General features: G+C 41.9%; 1 protein-coding gene across 2 annotated transcripts in view; it reads left to right on the plus strand.

Annotated features, from left to right (window-relative positions):
• Nucleotides 1-3620: 3620 nt before the first annotated feature.
• Nucleotides 3621-13349, plus strand: part of atp1b3a (ATPase Na+/K+ transporting subunit beta 3a) — a 48900-nt gene continuing 39171 nt past the window's right edge. Inside the window, exons 1-2 of one of the 2 annotated variants that reach the window (XM_078564190.1) lie at nucleotides 3621-3926; nucleotides 6364-6464. In XM_078564190.1, the coding sequence (XP_078420316.1) occupies nucleotides 6428-6464 (37 nt within the window). In that variant the 5' untranslated portion in view covers nucleotides 3621-3926; nucleotides 6364-6427. The remainder of the gene's footprint in view (nucleotides 3927-6363; nucleotides 6465-13349) is intronic. The other variant, XM_078564189.1, reaches the window with a different exon arrangement.

The following is a 13349-nucleotide window of genomic DNA, read 5'->3' on the forward strand; positions in this document are numbered from 1 at the left end:
GCATCTTAAGGAGCCCAATTGTCTGCTCCACTATGACGTAGTTCTCGTTGTACCTCCTCCCTTATTCTTGGCACCCTCACAGGCGTTATGAGCCATCTCTTGAGAGGATAGCTGTTGTCGCCTAGAAGCCATCCGACTAATGTATCTGGTCCGACGAAGAGGTCAGGAATTTGAGAATTCCTGAGAGTATGGGTATCTTGGCTGCTGCCTAGGTACTTGCCCCACCCCTGTATGACCCTCCATTTGTGGTTGCAGACCAGCTGCACGTTGATTGAGTGGAATCTCTTCCTGTGAATGAATGTGCAGGGCTGTCCCGCAGGAGCTTTGATGCTAAGTGTGTGCACTTGACGGCTCGCTGCAGCCTGGGGAAGCCAGCAATGGTAGCAAATCCTCAGGTTTCCTCATTCTGGCTTTGGGCATCATGTGTTAAAGTTATGTAATTGCTGGCCCTCCAGAGCATTACATCCATGGAAGAACTTAATGAAATGATGTGCAGCCGGCTGTGTGATCCCTGTCAGGTCACTGCAGGCTGCCTGAAAAGAGCCGGCCACGAAAAAGTTTAGCATCCCTGTGACCTTCAAGGTGACAGGCATCGGGTGCCCCCCCCCAAGGCTGATCTCCCCTGCAAGTATTTCACAAAGGGATGTAACGGTTGCCCTTGAGAGTCTCAGTCATCTTCTGCACTGTCTCAGTCATTTGTAGGCAGCAGAATTGCTGCCTGTATGCCCTCAGTGCAGCATAATGTTTTCTATGTCTCCTATGGGGGTCTTGAGGCTCCTCCTGGCCATCAGGGTCTGGCGCTGCTCTGTCCCCATCCTGAGGATCCATAGCATCCTGGGCCTGCCTCTAATCTCTTCGTACTCTCACCCTTCTCCTCCTCCTCCTAATCCTCCTCTCTTCCTCACTGGAGATTGTGTCTCCTACTGAGAGCACAATCCCCATCTATGTCTGAGAATTCACACTCCTCACCCCTGGGTTACGGACAGTTGAATATTAAAGCAAGTTTCCTAAGACCCCTCTCAACGAGAGGAGAATCCTTCTGGAGAGAAAATATCCGAAATTCAGCTCTGCCCTGTGAAATGAGCAGCCCTGCAGTCAAAGGGTTTGGAACTGCAAAGCTGAGGCTCTGCTCTCAGCTGCAGTTTAAAAACCCATCCAAACAAGCTTGCCCTTAAAAAACGGGTTATGCACAAGATGTGAATCTCACCTTGAAGGCGTATTATTGCCTTCTGGCTGTATTATTTCAGTCAGATTGCATGTTAATTGCCTCAATTGGTATTTAAATTGGTATTTGAATAACATGAGCGGGTTCCTGACTTTTTGACTCGCCTGCATATGGTATTATCTGAAACTGGTGTGATGACGTCGGGATCGGTGCCTGACGTCATCATGTCACATAATACGCTCTGCAAAGTGGCAAATGCTCCCAATCGCAGAGCATATTATCCAGCCCAGTGTCTGTAATAAAACATGGGAATTGGAGGTGATCGTGTGTTGGGAGGAACCAGACACAATAGAGACATGACTACAGAAAAATCTAGACTGGGAATTAAACATTGCATTCTTGCAAGGAGGAGAGATTCCAGAAGTTTGAGTTGGGTTGAGGACCCAAGGCAGATTTGACCATTTGTGAAGTTATTATGCAGCAAATAACATCTAAAGCAAATACTGTAGCTATCAATGAAAGTACTTCAATGTATAAATTAGAGATACTTAAAATTGAAGGAAATATTATGAGGTAAAGCTGAAGTTTATAATACATTTGAGTTAACAATCGGTTAATTTACTGGACCAGGGAGAAATATTGACCCAAACTCCCTGCTCTTCTTCAAATGTAACCACCTTTCATGTCCATTCATATAGGAAGATAGAGCATTGGTTTATTATTCTATCTGTAAGACAGCACTTTCAGCAGTGACTCCCTCACTCAGAAGTTCCTTGAAATATCAGACCAAATTATGTGCCGAGCCTGAGAGTGGGTCATGAAATCACAATCTTTTACCTTAAGGTAAGAATGCTACCACTAAACCAGGTTTAAATATTTGTAAGTAAAAATAGGGCCAGCTTACACATAAACACTGAAGATGCTCAGCTTTACCTCTCCACCTCCAATATGAATGTTGACCTCTCCAACTATATCCATTAAAATTTGAATGAGTTTTAACTTATTCTAGTTTAATGTCAATGGAACTATTTCCTTAGAATAGTCTTCAACCTAAACTGAATTCCAGCTTCACAATCCATCACCAAAATTGGTTTCTTTCAACTCCAAAAAAATGTCCACCATCTCTGCTACTGCTACCAAGACTCTAGCCATATCCATTTTGATTTAATTTATTCTTTGTTGGTCTCTATTCTCTCTTGCTAGCCTCCACAAACTACAACTTATCTTGAGTACTTTACTTTGGTCCTTGTTCTCTTCTGCATTCTTATGTGGTTGTCCATGTTAAACTCCACTGGCTTCCCATCCCCCATCAATTGTAAAATCATCTTGTTCACATTTTCCTAATGACCCCCTCCACTCTACATTTGCAATCTCCTCCAGCTGTACATCCTATATCCATCCTCCACACAAACAGCTGGTTTTTCCCTCCCTTTCATCATTAGTGACTATTCTTTCAGTCACTAGGCCTTGTCTTCCAACAGTCTATCTACCTTGCTTGCCCTCTCCCTGGTTTCAAAAGCCTCTTTAATATCCCTGTTTCAATGATGTTTTTGTTCTTCTGATTTTTCCCTCTGTTTACTCTGCAGGTTGTCCATCTTTTTTGTAAGGCACTGAGATGTTGCTCTCTGCTGTGGAGGGACTCTATCAAAATACAAGTTATTAAAGTGCTGAGGAGGCAATTCAACATGCCCAGGGATAAAGTGAACTAGCTACCTATGGCTTGCCCTTTATGCTGTGTGAAAACTAGGACACTCAGAAGGGTATCGTGAATATGACAATATTTTAGGACCTTGTCTCTGCGTGTTAATAACAATGTCTCTATGCCAAAACTATTACAGGATGCTACATTTATAACACTTTAACCAGGCGTCAACTTATAGATTGCACCCCTTCTCTGCAGGGAGGTGGTGGGGGGGGATAGGCATAGAGGATTCCTCTGCTTCGTTGTGCCATCAAGAGTTTCACTCCCTCTAACTGCATTCGGGTGCAGTTATCTCTCCGCTGTGGCTGTAATATGGTGCAGCGCGCGTGCTCGCCATTTCCTCGCTCTCTCTCCTCCCCTGTCTCCAGGAGCTGATGGGATGTCACTGTTCTCTCCCCCATCCACAGTTGCTCCATCATCTCTCTCTCTATCTCTCTCCATCCACCCCTATGTCTTCCTCCATCGGAAAAGGGCAACATCACATTGCAACATCCTCCAAACAGATACATCACGGGCACCGCACGCCCGCCCACCGCAACCCACACCCGCAGCGCGCGGCGGGCGCGCGCCTCACAAGCCCCGCCCCCTTCCCCCCACAACACACACACGCACACACACACGCGCTCGCTCGCGCGCGACCACTACCGCGTGCACGCCTCCCCCGGCGGCGCGCGCCGGCTCGCACTGCCCGCTTTGCGCAAAGCGCATGCTCGTCTTCGCCTTATACCCGCGGGGCAGCCGCTGCGGTTCTTCACTGCAGCAGCGGCAGCAGCGAGAGGAGGCTGAGAGAGAGAGAGAGGCTGAGAGAGAGAGAGAGAGAGAGACTGACTCACCATCCACAGCAAGATCACTAGAATCATTCTCGCATCTCCATCATCAAAAAATCTCGCCTCCTTTCCCCACCCTTCCCGCCTCACAAAACCCCCTCCACCTATATTATTTACACCATGGCTGATAAAGGTGACAAGAAGGATTTCGCAGAGGGAACAGGAGGATGGAAGCAGTTCATCTACAACCCGGGGACCGGCCAATTTATGGGCAGGACCGCCAGCAGCTGGGGTAAGGATCAAGGAGATAGATGGATGGATGGATGGGTGGAAGGAAGGAGAGAGAGAGAGAGAGAGCATAGAGAAACGCCAGTGCCCTCTGTACAGACTGCAAAAAAAAATGTTATTTTTCCCTTAAAAAAAATCCCAATCCAATGCGCTTTTATGTATTTGTAAATGCAGTGGCTCCTTTCATCTTGTGTGTTTTTGCAGTCAGGTTTGACAGGTGCATGGTATTTGATTTTTTTGTTTTTAGCCCGAGGAGGTGATGGATTTGCTAGCCCGGTGCCTGTCCCCGGTGCTGATGCTTAGCCAGGCTGGTGGACGCTCAGAGGCTGGGTTGCCTTGCCCGCAGGGGACGAGAGACAGAATTGGTTTGAGGGGGGTTTCTCTCTCTCTCTCTCTCTCTCCCTCACATTCAGCCTCTCCCCCCCACCACCCCGTAGGAAGCGGCACAGATGAGGCCGGGGAAATAATGTGAAGGTGGAGGAGGCATTAAATTATTAATTTAAGGGGAAGGTGTCAGCAAATGAGTTGCTTTTGGGCGGATGGAGAGTTGGGATGAAAACCTGCGCATTATGCAGCCGACTGTCAGTCACGATGTGCAGGAGGTGTTAACGTGAGCAAACTCTTAATGTTTGATCTGACCGGCTTGGCTTCTGCATTTCCACCGGCTTCCCCCCCTCTTCGTTTTGGTTCCAGCCGAATTTTTAATGTTCAATTAGACATCCGTGAGGCGCTGACCACTTTCCTCTCGCTGTAGGGTTTTGTGATTTTTTTTGTCGTTCGTTGCTAGAAATGCTAGGGCTGGATACAAAATTAATGCCAGTATTTAAAATGTTTCCTTTGATTGAGAAACATCATTTCTGAATTGAAATCTGATTTGATATACTGGGATCCACTTGTTCCATAGCAACACTTTTATATACATCAGTTATCCATTTGTTAGTTAAAAGGTCTCGAGTCATTTTTATATGTGTGCCTTTTGGAACCCTGGAGTTAACTATTTGAAAGGGAGCTGTGATTTTTCATCAGAGATTGTAGCAATCCAGCTCCCCCAGAAAAGAAATCCCTATGGATGAAAAAACTGGAGAAGGGATGCTGGGTAAAGGTCCTCAGATCAGCAATGTTCAATGCAGTCTTTTTTTTAATTCCAAGTTGTTTAATTCAATTCAATCAACTTTAACACTAAATTTCCCCTTTCGTATCGTTTGACTTGCATAGTTTAAATTATTTAATAATTTGAAAGGAATTTTGCGCACAATCAATAATGCTCCAGCTGTAAATTTTATAGGTTTTGTTTTCTGTATTTGTCATGATGTTCCACCAATATTGATTTTTTTTTTTGCATGGGACTTTCCAGAAACTCTCTCTGACCTTTGAAACTGCGATTTTACTGCATTATGTCCACGTTTTGGAAGGGGAGGAAAATCTTACATAAGGATATTTTGTTAAGTGCACTGAATAATTGAAGTTTTCTGTTTTGGGTTAAGCTGATATTGTTTGTGGGGTTGAGGGCAATTCTCTCAACTAGCTTTTAATTACTTATAGTGAAAAGGGGTGACTTCTGGCCATTATATTTATGTAAAGTATATAGCTCTTTTGCTTGACTATCTTTTTTTTAAGATCTATGCAGGAAAGAAAGGTGACCTTGCCTATTTTCTTAAATGTGTTGTATTGTTTTAACAATTTTGCCTGAAGAGTACCTGCAAAGGAGGAGACCATTCAAAATCATGAATCCAAATAGTCTTAAACTGTTTAACAATAAATGTTTTCATTCATGAGGCTCCTCAGCAAATCTTTGTGTCCTTAATTTTTATTTAAACTGTGATGCAGGTGCTGTGAGGTTATGCTTTATCAAGAGCATTCGCTTTTAACATTGATGTTACTGTGATCTTCCTTTTGCCTGACTGCAGATTTGCCTTTTTTTTTGTGACTGATTTCAGGCGTGTTTGTTCTCTGTTATCCCCCACGCCAACCCCCAAAACAAATTAAGCACTTTTGAAAAGTGAAGGGGTGGGTAGATTGGTGGGAAGCACAGTTTCTAAAATCAACTGATGACTTGGACAACACGCAACAACTACATTGAGCATTCTATCAACTTATGTCATTACAAAAATGTTAGCATTGCTGTTTAGATCCTCGGGAGACCTATTCCTACACAAAATATTGTGCAGAAGAGCACTGTAAAGATCCTGTCCTTCACATGTTCAACTCCAAAAAAATATAAGAAATTTTCTGGAGTCTGGGGGGAAGGGGGGACACCAGCATCAATGTCACTCTTAAAATTTTGCGCCATTCTTTAATTGGAGCTTTCCACCACCTTCCCCCCACAGTCCTGTTCTGTATACTCCCAATGTAGGCATACACAAATTTGGATAGACGGTGGAAGTAGAAGTAGCCAAGCACTGAATGAGACTGTGAATACTGAAACTCTTAATTTTAAATAGTACACTCCAAGCAGCACCTGGTATGAAGGAGAACTGAGGAGCAGAAAGTGCGGGAGCTTTGTATATGGAGTTGAACTACACTCAGGTGAACCATACCTATGGTAAGGAATCTGACCTCTCAGTGGCTAATAAAAACAATACTGGGATGACCTGAGGATAAATACTTAATCACAATATTTTACTTCCCATTTAATCTGTTCAGTATTTAATACCCTTTGGAGATTTCATTTGAAATGAAATATTGGCATTGGATAGTGGATAGTCATTACCAGTGGTTGCACTACATGTGTAATACCTGAGTCTAAGGAGCTGATCATCCTTTTGCATTATCTGTTGAATTGTATATGACACACAAGTTGTATAATCTAGTAAAGTATATATATATATATTTTTAAATTCTCAGGATGTGGGCAGCACTGGCGAGGCTAGTATATATTGCCCATACCTAGTTGCTGTTGAGACAGTGGTGGTGGAGCCCCTTTAACCACTACAGTCCTGTGTGGTGAAGATGCTCCAATTGCCCAGTTTTTCCCATTAGTCAGAATCATAACCCTGATCAGTAGCACCTTGATAAAAACTTTGTTTTAAACAATGCATGTGGAAATATATTTCCAGGTTTATGCAAAATAGCCAAATGGATATACATGAGGAAGGCCATTTGGCACATCTTGGTTCATCCATACAGAAAGATCGTATAATTTCCTACCACTCCATTGCAATACAGCTTCCAAATGTTTGTGATTCCAGAGCTTTTGCCTCCACTGCCCTAGGTAGGAGTCAATTCCATGTGTTATTAATCTTTTTGTGTGAAGAAAGACATCCTGATATCAGTCCTGAATCTGCTTTTTCATAGTTTAAACTTGTTCCCCCTTGTCCTACTCTGTTTGTTTTGAAATAGTATTCCAGGTTTATCTTTTCTAAATGACTTACTATCTTTGTAGCTCTTATAAGGTCATCTCTTGGTTATCTTCTTTCAAGGCTGAAAGTTTCCTGAGTTTCTCTCTCTCTTCTAAACTCAATGCTCTTTTCTAGGATTGGTTGCTCATCTCTTCTTGCACAGTCTTACGTGTCCAGAGCTGGACACAGTACTCAAGGATAGCTTAAGGCAGCTCTAACTGATTTTATTGGGCTACTAATGCTATTTAAATTGTAACTTTCCCAGTTACAAACCTACGGTTAACATTCTGGACAGATTTATAATATATTACATGAGACTGAGCAGCTACCTTGCTCAAGTGGCTTATCAAGTCATGAATAACTTTTTTGAGATTGTTAAATTTTGTAATACATTATGGATTAACTGTTATCTATGAGATCTGCCTCCTGCTCTCTTGACTCTACTTCCACTAAACTGCTGACCAATCAACTTCCCTTCCTTGCCCTCATGGTAGCTGATATTGTAAACAGTTCCTTCTCAGGCCCTGAAATCTATCATCATCACTACTCCACCTCCCTCTCCCCAAACCCCACTTTTGACCCCTCTCTCTTTGTAAAGTACAGTCACATCTCCAACCTCCCTTTCCCCTTCAACATCCTTGAATATGTTGTTGCCTCCTAAATCCATGCCCGTCTTTCCTGCAACTCCATGTTTGAACCTCTCCAATCAGATTTCTTCCCCTGCCACAGCACTGTAATGTCTCTACTGAAAGTTACAAATGTGACCGTGACCATGATGCACTTCATCCTCTTGACCTGTCTGTATCCTTTGGAGCAGTTGACCAGACCATTCTCCTCCATAGCTTCTCATCCATTGTATTGAATAATGTTTGGATGTTGATGAGGGGAGTTCTAGTCTTGCCTGCAAACAAACATGTCTATTGGTTCTACACTGCTCTGGTAAATAACGTTCCTAAATAGCACAAATTAATGGATAAACTATTCCCAGTATTTTACTTTTTACTTTAATTGAACATGCAATTTGTAAGTACTGTAGAAGTCATCCATAATTTGATTTTCTTTTCTGGTTATCCTAAGAAAACAAACAAAAGGTATCTAATATAACATACAATGAAAGTGATTAACAGCACAATAACATTCTCTCCCAATGTTTCATGGCCTGTGTCATTTCAACAAGTCTAAATACTTTATTGTAATTTGCTGCTAACCATTCATGGGCATGAGCTGGAAAATATAAGTGTTGCTCAAATTGGATTCACTTAAAATTTTGCTAACAATTGAAAGATTATACTTGAAGCATTTTTGTGGGGTTGATGTTCAAATCCAATAACCTTGTACCCTGTTACTTTTGTCACACTTTTATATCAACTTTTTCCATTATAAATTCCAAATACCACATTTAGTAATGGAAACTGCCTATAAAAACTGTATTAATACACTCTCACCTGTGATGGCACTGTAGTGCCTTGGTTTTGCAACTCCGGTCCAGAGGCTCTACTACAGAGAACCAACTGTCTTTCTCTACATCCTTATTTGGTGTACATTTTTGCTACTTAACCAGAATATAAAATTAAATTATTTAAAAATGAAGTCAAAATATAACTTCAAAATGAGGACTGAAGTGTGCACTGGTTCATTTATCCATATCCTCTAATCCTACCTGAAGGCTAGGCTTGGTTTTGTCTCCCTGTATGTAATGCCACAAGAAATTGACTGGTTAGATGTAAAGATATCTTTATACAAATTACCTGTTGCAGTTAATTGAGTTTAGTGTACAAACTAATTTTCCAAAAAAATTAATATGAATTTTCTGATGGAAAGAAAATCAATATTCATGTTTTTGTTGTAATTAAAGTACATGTTAGTATGAAATCAGTATTTAGAATATTTAAACTTTATGATCTTACACTTTGAGAGAAGATGCTTTGAAAGGGAATTTTATTGTGCTGTTTTTTGTGGGTTCTTTATGGTTCATGCTCTCTTTCAATGCTGTGAGTACATTTTTGCTCTCTCCTAAGGAATATGTTGATATTTTTTCCTCCAAAGATTCTGTGGATCTTGCATTTGTGACATGTGGTGAGGTTAACTCAATAAGTTCACAACTTTAATTTTGAGCTGTAAGTTGCAGCAAGTTCATGATTTCCTAAACTTATAAAACTAAAGATCACTCTTTTGATTCAGTTTCTGCAAAAACAATCTAGCTTTCTTTGTATCAATTCCCTTTTTGCTTTACATGTCCCACAATTGATATTTTTCCAAAGATGAGAATCCTTCTTTGTAATTTTCCTCGTAGTTAAATTATCTAAGACCCAGGTTGCCTCTCTTTGGATCTTTTCTGGACCTCTCACCTTTTTGTCAACATGGAGCTCACAACTGGGCATAAATTCCAATCCCAATAAACAGGTGCTATATAAGGTTTCATTTATTACGTTTCATTAATGTATCCAAAAATGGTGAGCAGCTCCTGAATAATATAAAGCATTATTTATTATCGTATATGGATTTTATGCTATTATGTAAGCAAAATTGTCCATAAACATTTATAGTTGTGATAAGAAATTTAATCATACTGGGTTTTGACAGAACTACTCCAGACTTTTGGAGATCTGAAGAGTGGATATTTCTATGGTGAGCATATAAAGTGGTAATATCTTTAATGTTCATTGACCAAATCTGTGGAATTATTGCAGCAATTGTATGGATATAACAACATAAACTTCTTTTCAGCTGTAAGTTGTAGTGCAACTATAATGAAAATGCAAATTAATGGGAGAAAAGCAAGGCTTTTCTCCTTAGACTACAGATTGCTGAGTTACAGCCATTCTTTTCTGCTCCTGGGGGAGAATATTTTCTGTGGATTTGATTGAGACTTCTGCGTTTTTTTCAGGCAAAAGGAGCAATGTTAGTTATATTATGCAATATAAGTAAATAATAGATCATTGACAGCTTAGTGTCCATCAATCTCTTGGTCTTCCTTCCGCCAAAGCAAAGTGAATGAAATTGTTGTTTGGTTTAGCAAATAGACAGCAAATTTGATAACGGATCTTAAACTTTCTTTTTCATAATCTTTTATTGAACAAAATCTTAAACTAAGCTCTTAGGCCAACTGACCTAATCAGGCTACCAGCCTTCTGTAGATGGAAACACTAGAAAATTCTCCAATGAGACTCATTAGGTGTCTCGAAGATAGAGCCTTTCACCTTTTGGATACCTTGGATTTATTTTGTCTACAAAGTAGTGTGTGCATTTTTTTTATAAACTGAAGTTCTGTGATCTTGTAATAGTCTCTCAAAGCAATTGCACTCCTAATTCTAATTGATTAATCCCTTGTACATTTCATCATGATTGGTATTTGGATCAGGTTCTTCACATTTTCATTCTCCTTGTTTAGACAATTAAGCAAAGCCATTGGAGCACCTGGCAGATTGTACAATACAATAAGATATGCCCTAGTTTTACAACTTAAAATCCATAGTTTCCATGAATTTTTTTGAGGGGGTGGTGATGAGGACATATAGTAGACGCAGAAAGTCAAGTAGAGCAGGGGCTTGATATGGATATGTATGAGGCACTACATTTTTGGAAGGTAAAAGTGAGGAATGGGAGCAACCATTCACTGGAAAGACACTGAAGAATGTGAATGAGTAGAGACACCAAAGGATTCAAAAGCTTATGCCTGAATTTTTGCTCCTGGGTCGGAAGGGCAGAGTTGGGACAATTCCCAGCATACCTGACCCAGGACAGAGTGTTCCGGAATGTTGAATTTTCAGTCTTGGGTGGGGGGGTGGGGTTTATGAAAATGGGAGTTGTGGCGGGCGACCCCAGGACAAGTGCAGAGGCTGTCAGGTGTGGAGGTGGGCTGGGTGGAAGGCTGGCCTCGGTGCACCAGCACTATGTGGAATTTCTAAAAAAATAAATAAAACATAAGACAGCCCTCACACCCCACACTCCCCCATGCCTCATCCATGACAACCTATGCCTCTCTACCCACCCCCTATGGCACCTCATACCCTCCATGCCAAACTCTGCCCCTCTACCCACCCTCCATGGCCCCTTTATAACTCCCATGTCAACTATGTCCCTCTATCCACCCCCACTTTATATCCCCTATGCGCCTCTACCCAACCCCCATAGCCCTTTAGAACCCTATGCCAACCTATGCCCCTCTACCCAGCCTAATGGCCCTTAAGACCCCTATGCCAACTTTGTGCCAACTCATTCCAACCTATGCGCCCCACCCACTACCCTTTGCCCTTACATCCCCCATGTTGGCTCACCCAATATCTGCGAGGGGCAGACCCGAGGACCCATGCTGAGATGAAATAAAATAAAGTTTTAAGTGTCTCTTGCAGATTTGATTCTTTTAATGAGTTTTTATGAAGGAGCAGACTTGCTCCTTCATTAAAACTCATTCAGTACATTTACATTCCTTCAAGTACACAATCCTTAATGAAAACAAATATTTCATTCAAGTGCTTAAGCGCTTATAAGAACAAACATCGGGATGCATGGGGAAGAATATTACACTCGGCATGCGGACACGCACCCGACACGCCCCGGCATAAAATGACGTGTGATGATTTTGGGCGTGCGTCCTGACATCATCGCGCAGTCTTGTGATATCTCGTTCGGTGGGCATGCGCCGGAGTTGGCTGCGCTGATAATTGCCGATAATTAAAAGGCCTATTAAGGTAATTAACAATCTAATTAAATTCAAATTTATGCTACCCGTCCAACCTAATGGGTGGCGGCAGGTGAAAAGGCCAAGCAGCCTTTACATTTTTTAGGAAGCCTCATCCACGAGCAGGATGAGGTTTCCTAAAGCAAATAAACATTAAATAAAAACTATTTTTGAATTAAAAACATATCCCAGCTCATGTGACAGAGTCACATGAGGGGACATGTTTTATTCAATTTTTATTCTCTTCATTTTTTTTTTTTACATAGTGCTTCAATCTCCCTGAGGCAGGTCCGCGCATGCAACAACTGTGTGCTAGGCCCGGCTCTCCCTCCACCTCCCCACCACCCCCCCCCCCCCCCCCCCCCCCCCGACCTGCAAAGGCAGCGCTGCCACTTACGATCCATGCAGGGTGGGCCTTAATTGGCCCGTCCGCATGAAATCGCGGTGCGGAGCCGATCGCAGGTGGCGGTCAGCTTCCCAACCGCCCCTGTCAAGCACCCCCACCAAGGGCAAAATCCTGCCCATGGTTCCACTTCAAAGAGTCTATAGCCACTTGTAGCTGTCAATTGAACTGTGTAATGGCAGGCACCCCACTGTGATAACAGAAGGTTGTAAAATATGTCATGCAGCACTAATTCAGCAATAATATCAGTCAGGCTTATTTCAATAGACAGAGTAAAATAGCAAGCAATGATTTTTTAAACACTCCACATAGTTTTTACAATGATTTAATGAAGTTTTAAGTGCCTTGACAGGTTAACAGTTGATTTTGACATTTGCTTTTGAAAGTTTCTTTTGACACTTTGACCATTGCTTCTGACAGTTCCTTTTGATAGCCCTCTTAGTTCCACTGAGTTTATGCACTTTTTACACACATTCATGCCCACTTTTAACAGTTCCACAGGACACCTTACCTCTTCCAAAGGGCACCTCACCTCTCTCAAGGGATACCTACCACTCCAAAAGGTTACCCCATCCTTCCAAAGGACGCCGCAAAATTTAGACTTGCTCCTACCTGGTCTAATCTGCACAAGTCGTGTTTCCCACTCCTGGCTAATGAAAACTAAACATGTGTAGAGGCATTTGCTGATTTATATGGGCAGCTGCCTCCGCGAAATGCACATGTGCAAATCACAACCTGCACCCATCCTTGCTCCTATGAAAATGGTAGGTGACGTGATCGGGGGTGGGACTTCTGGATTTTGGCCTCCTTTGCCATTTTCGTAATGATGGAGAGGCTCTCTGTCGTTACAAAAATCCAGGCCGTAATTCCCTGAAAACGCAAGTGCAGACTAATCAAACCAACAACATTTTGAGAAATAGGAGCATAGTATTACTTCTTTTACAATTATATTTTATCTTAGGGTACCGGGATTATTTATACTGAAGTAGAGGACATTTCGAAGTT

Source organism: Cetorhinus maximus, chromosome 19 (assembly GCF_964194155.1).
Source record: "Cetorhinus maximus chromosome 19, sCetMax3.hap1.1, whole genome shotgun sequence".
Classification (NCBI taxonomy): Eukaryota; Metazoa; Chordata; class Chondrichthyes; order Lamniformes; family Cetorhinidae; genus Cetorhinus; species Cetorhinus maximus.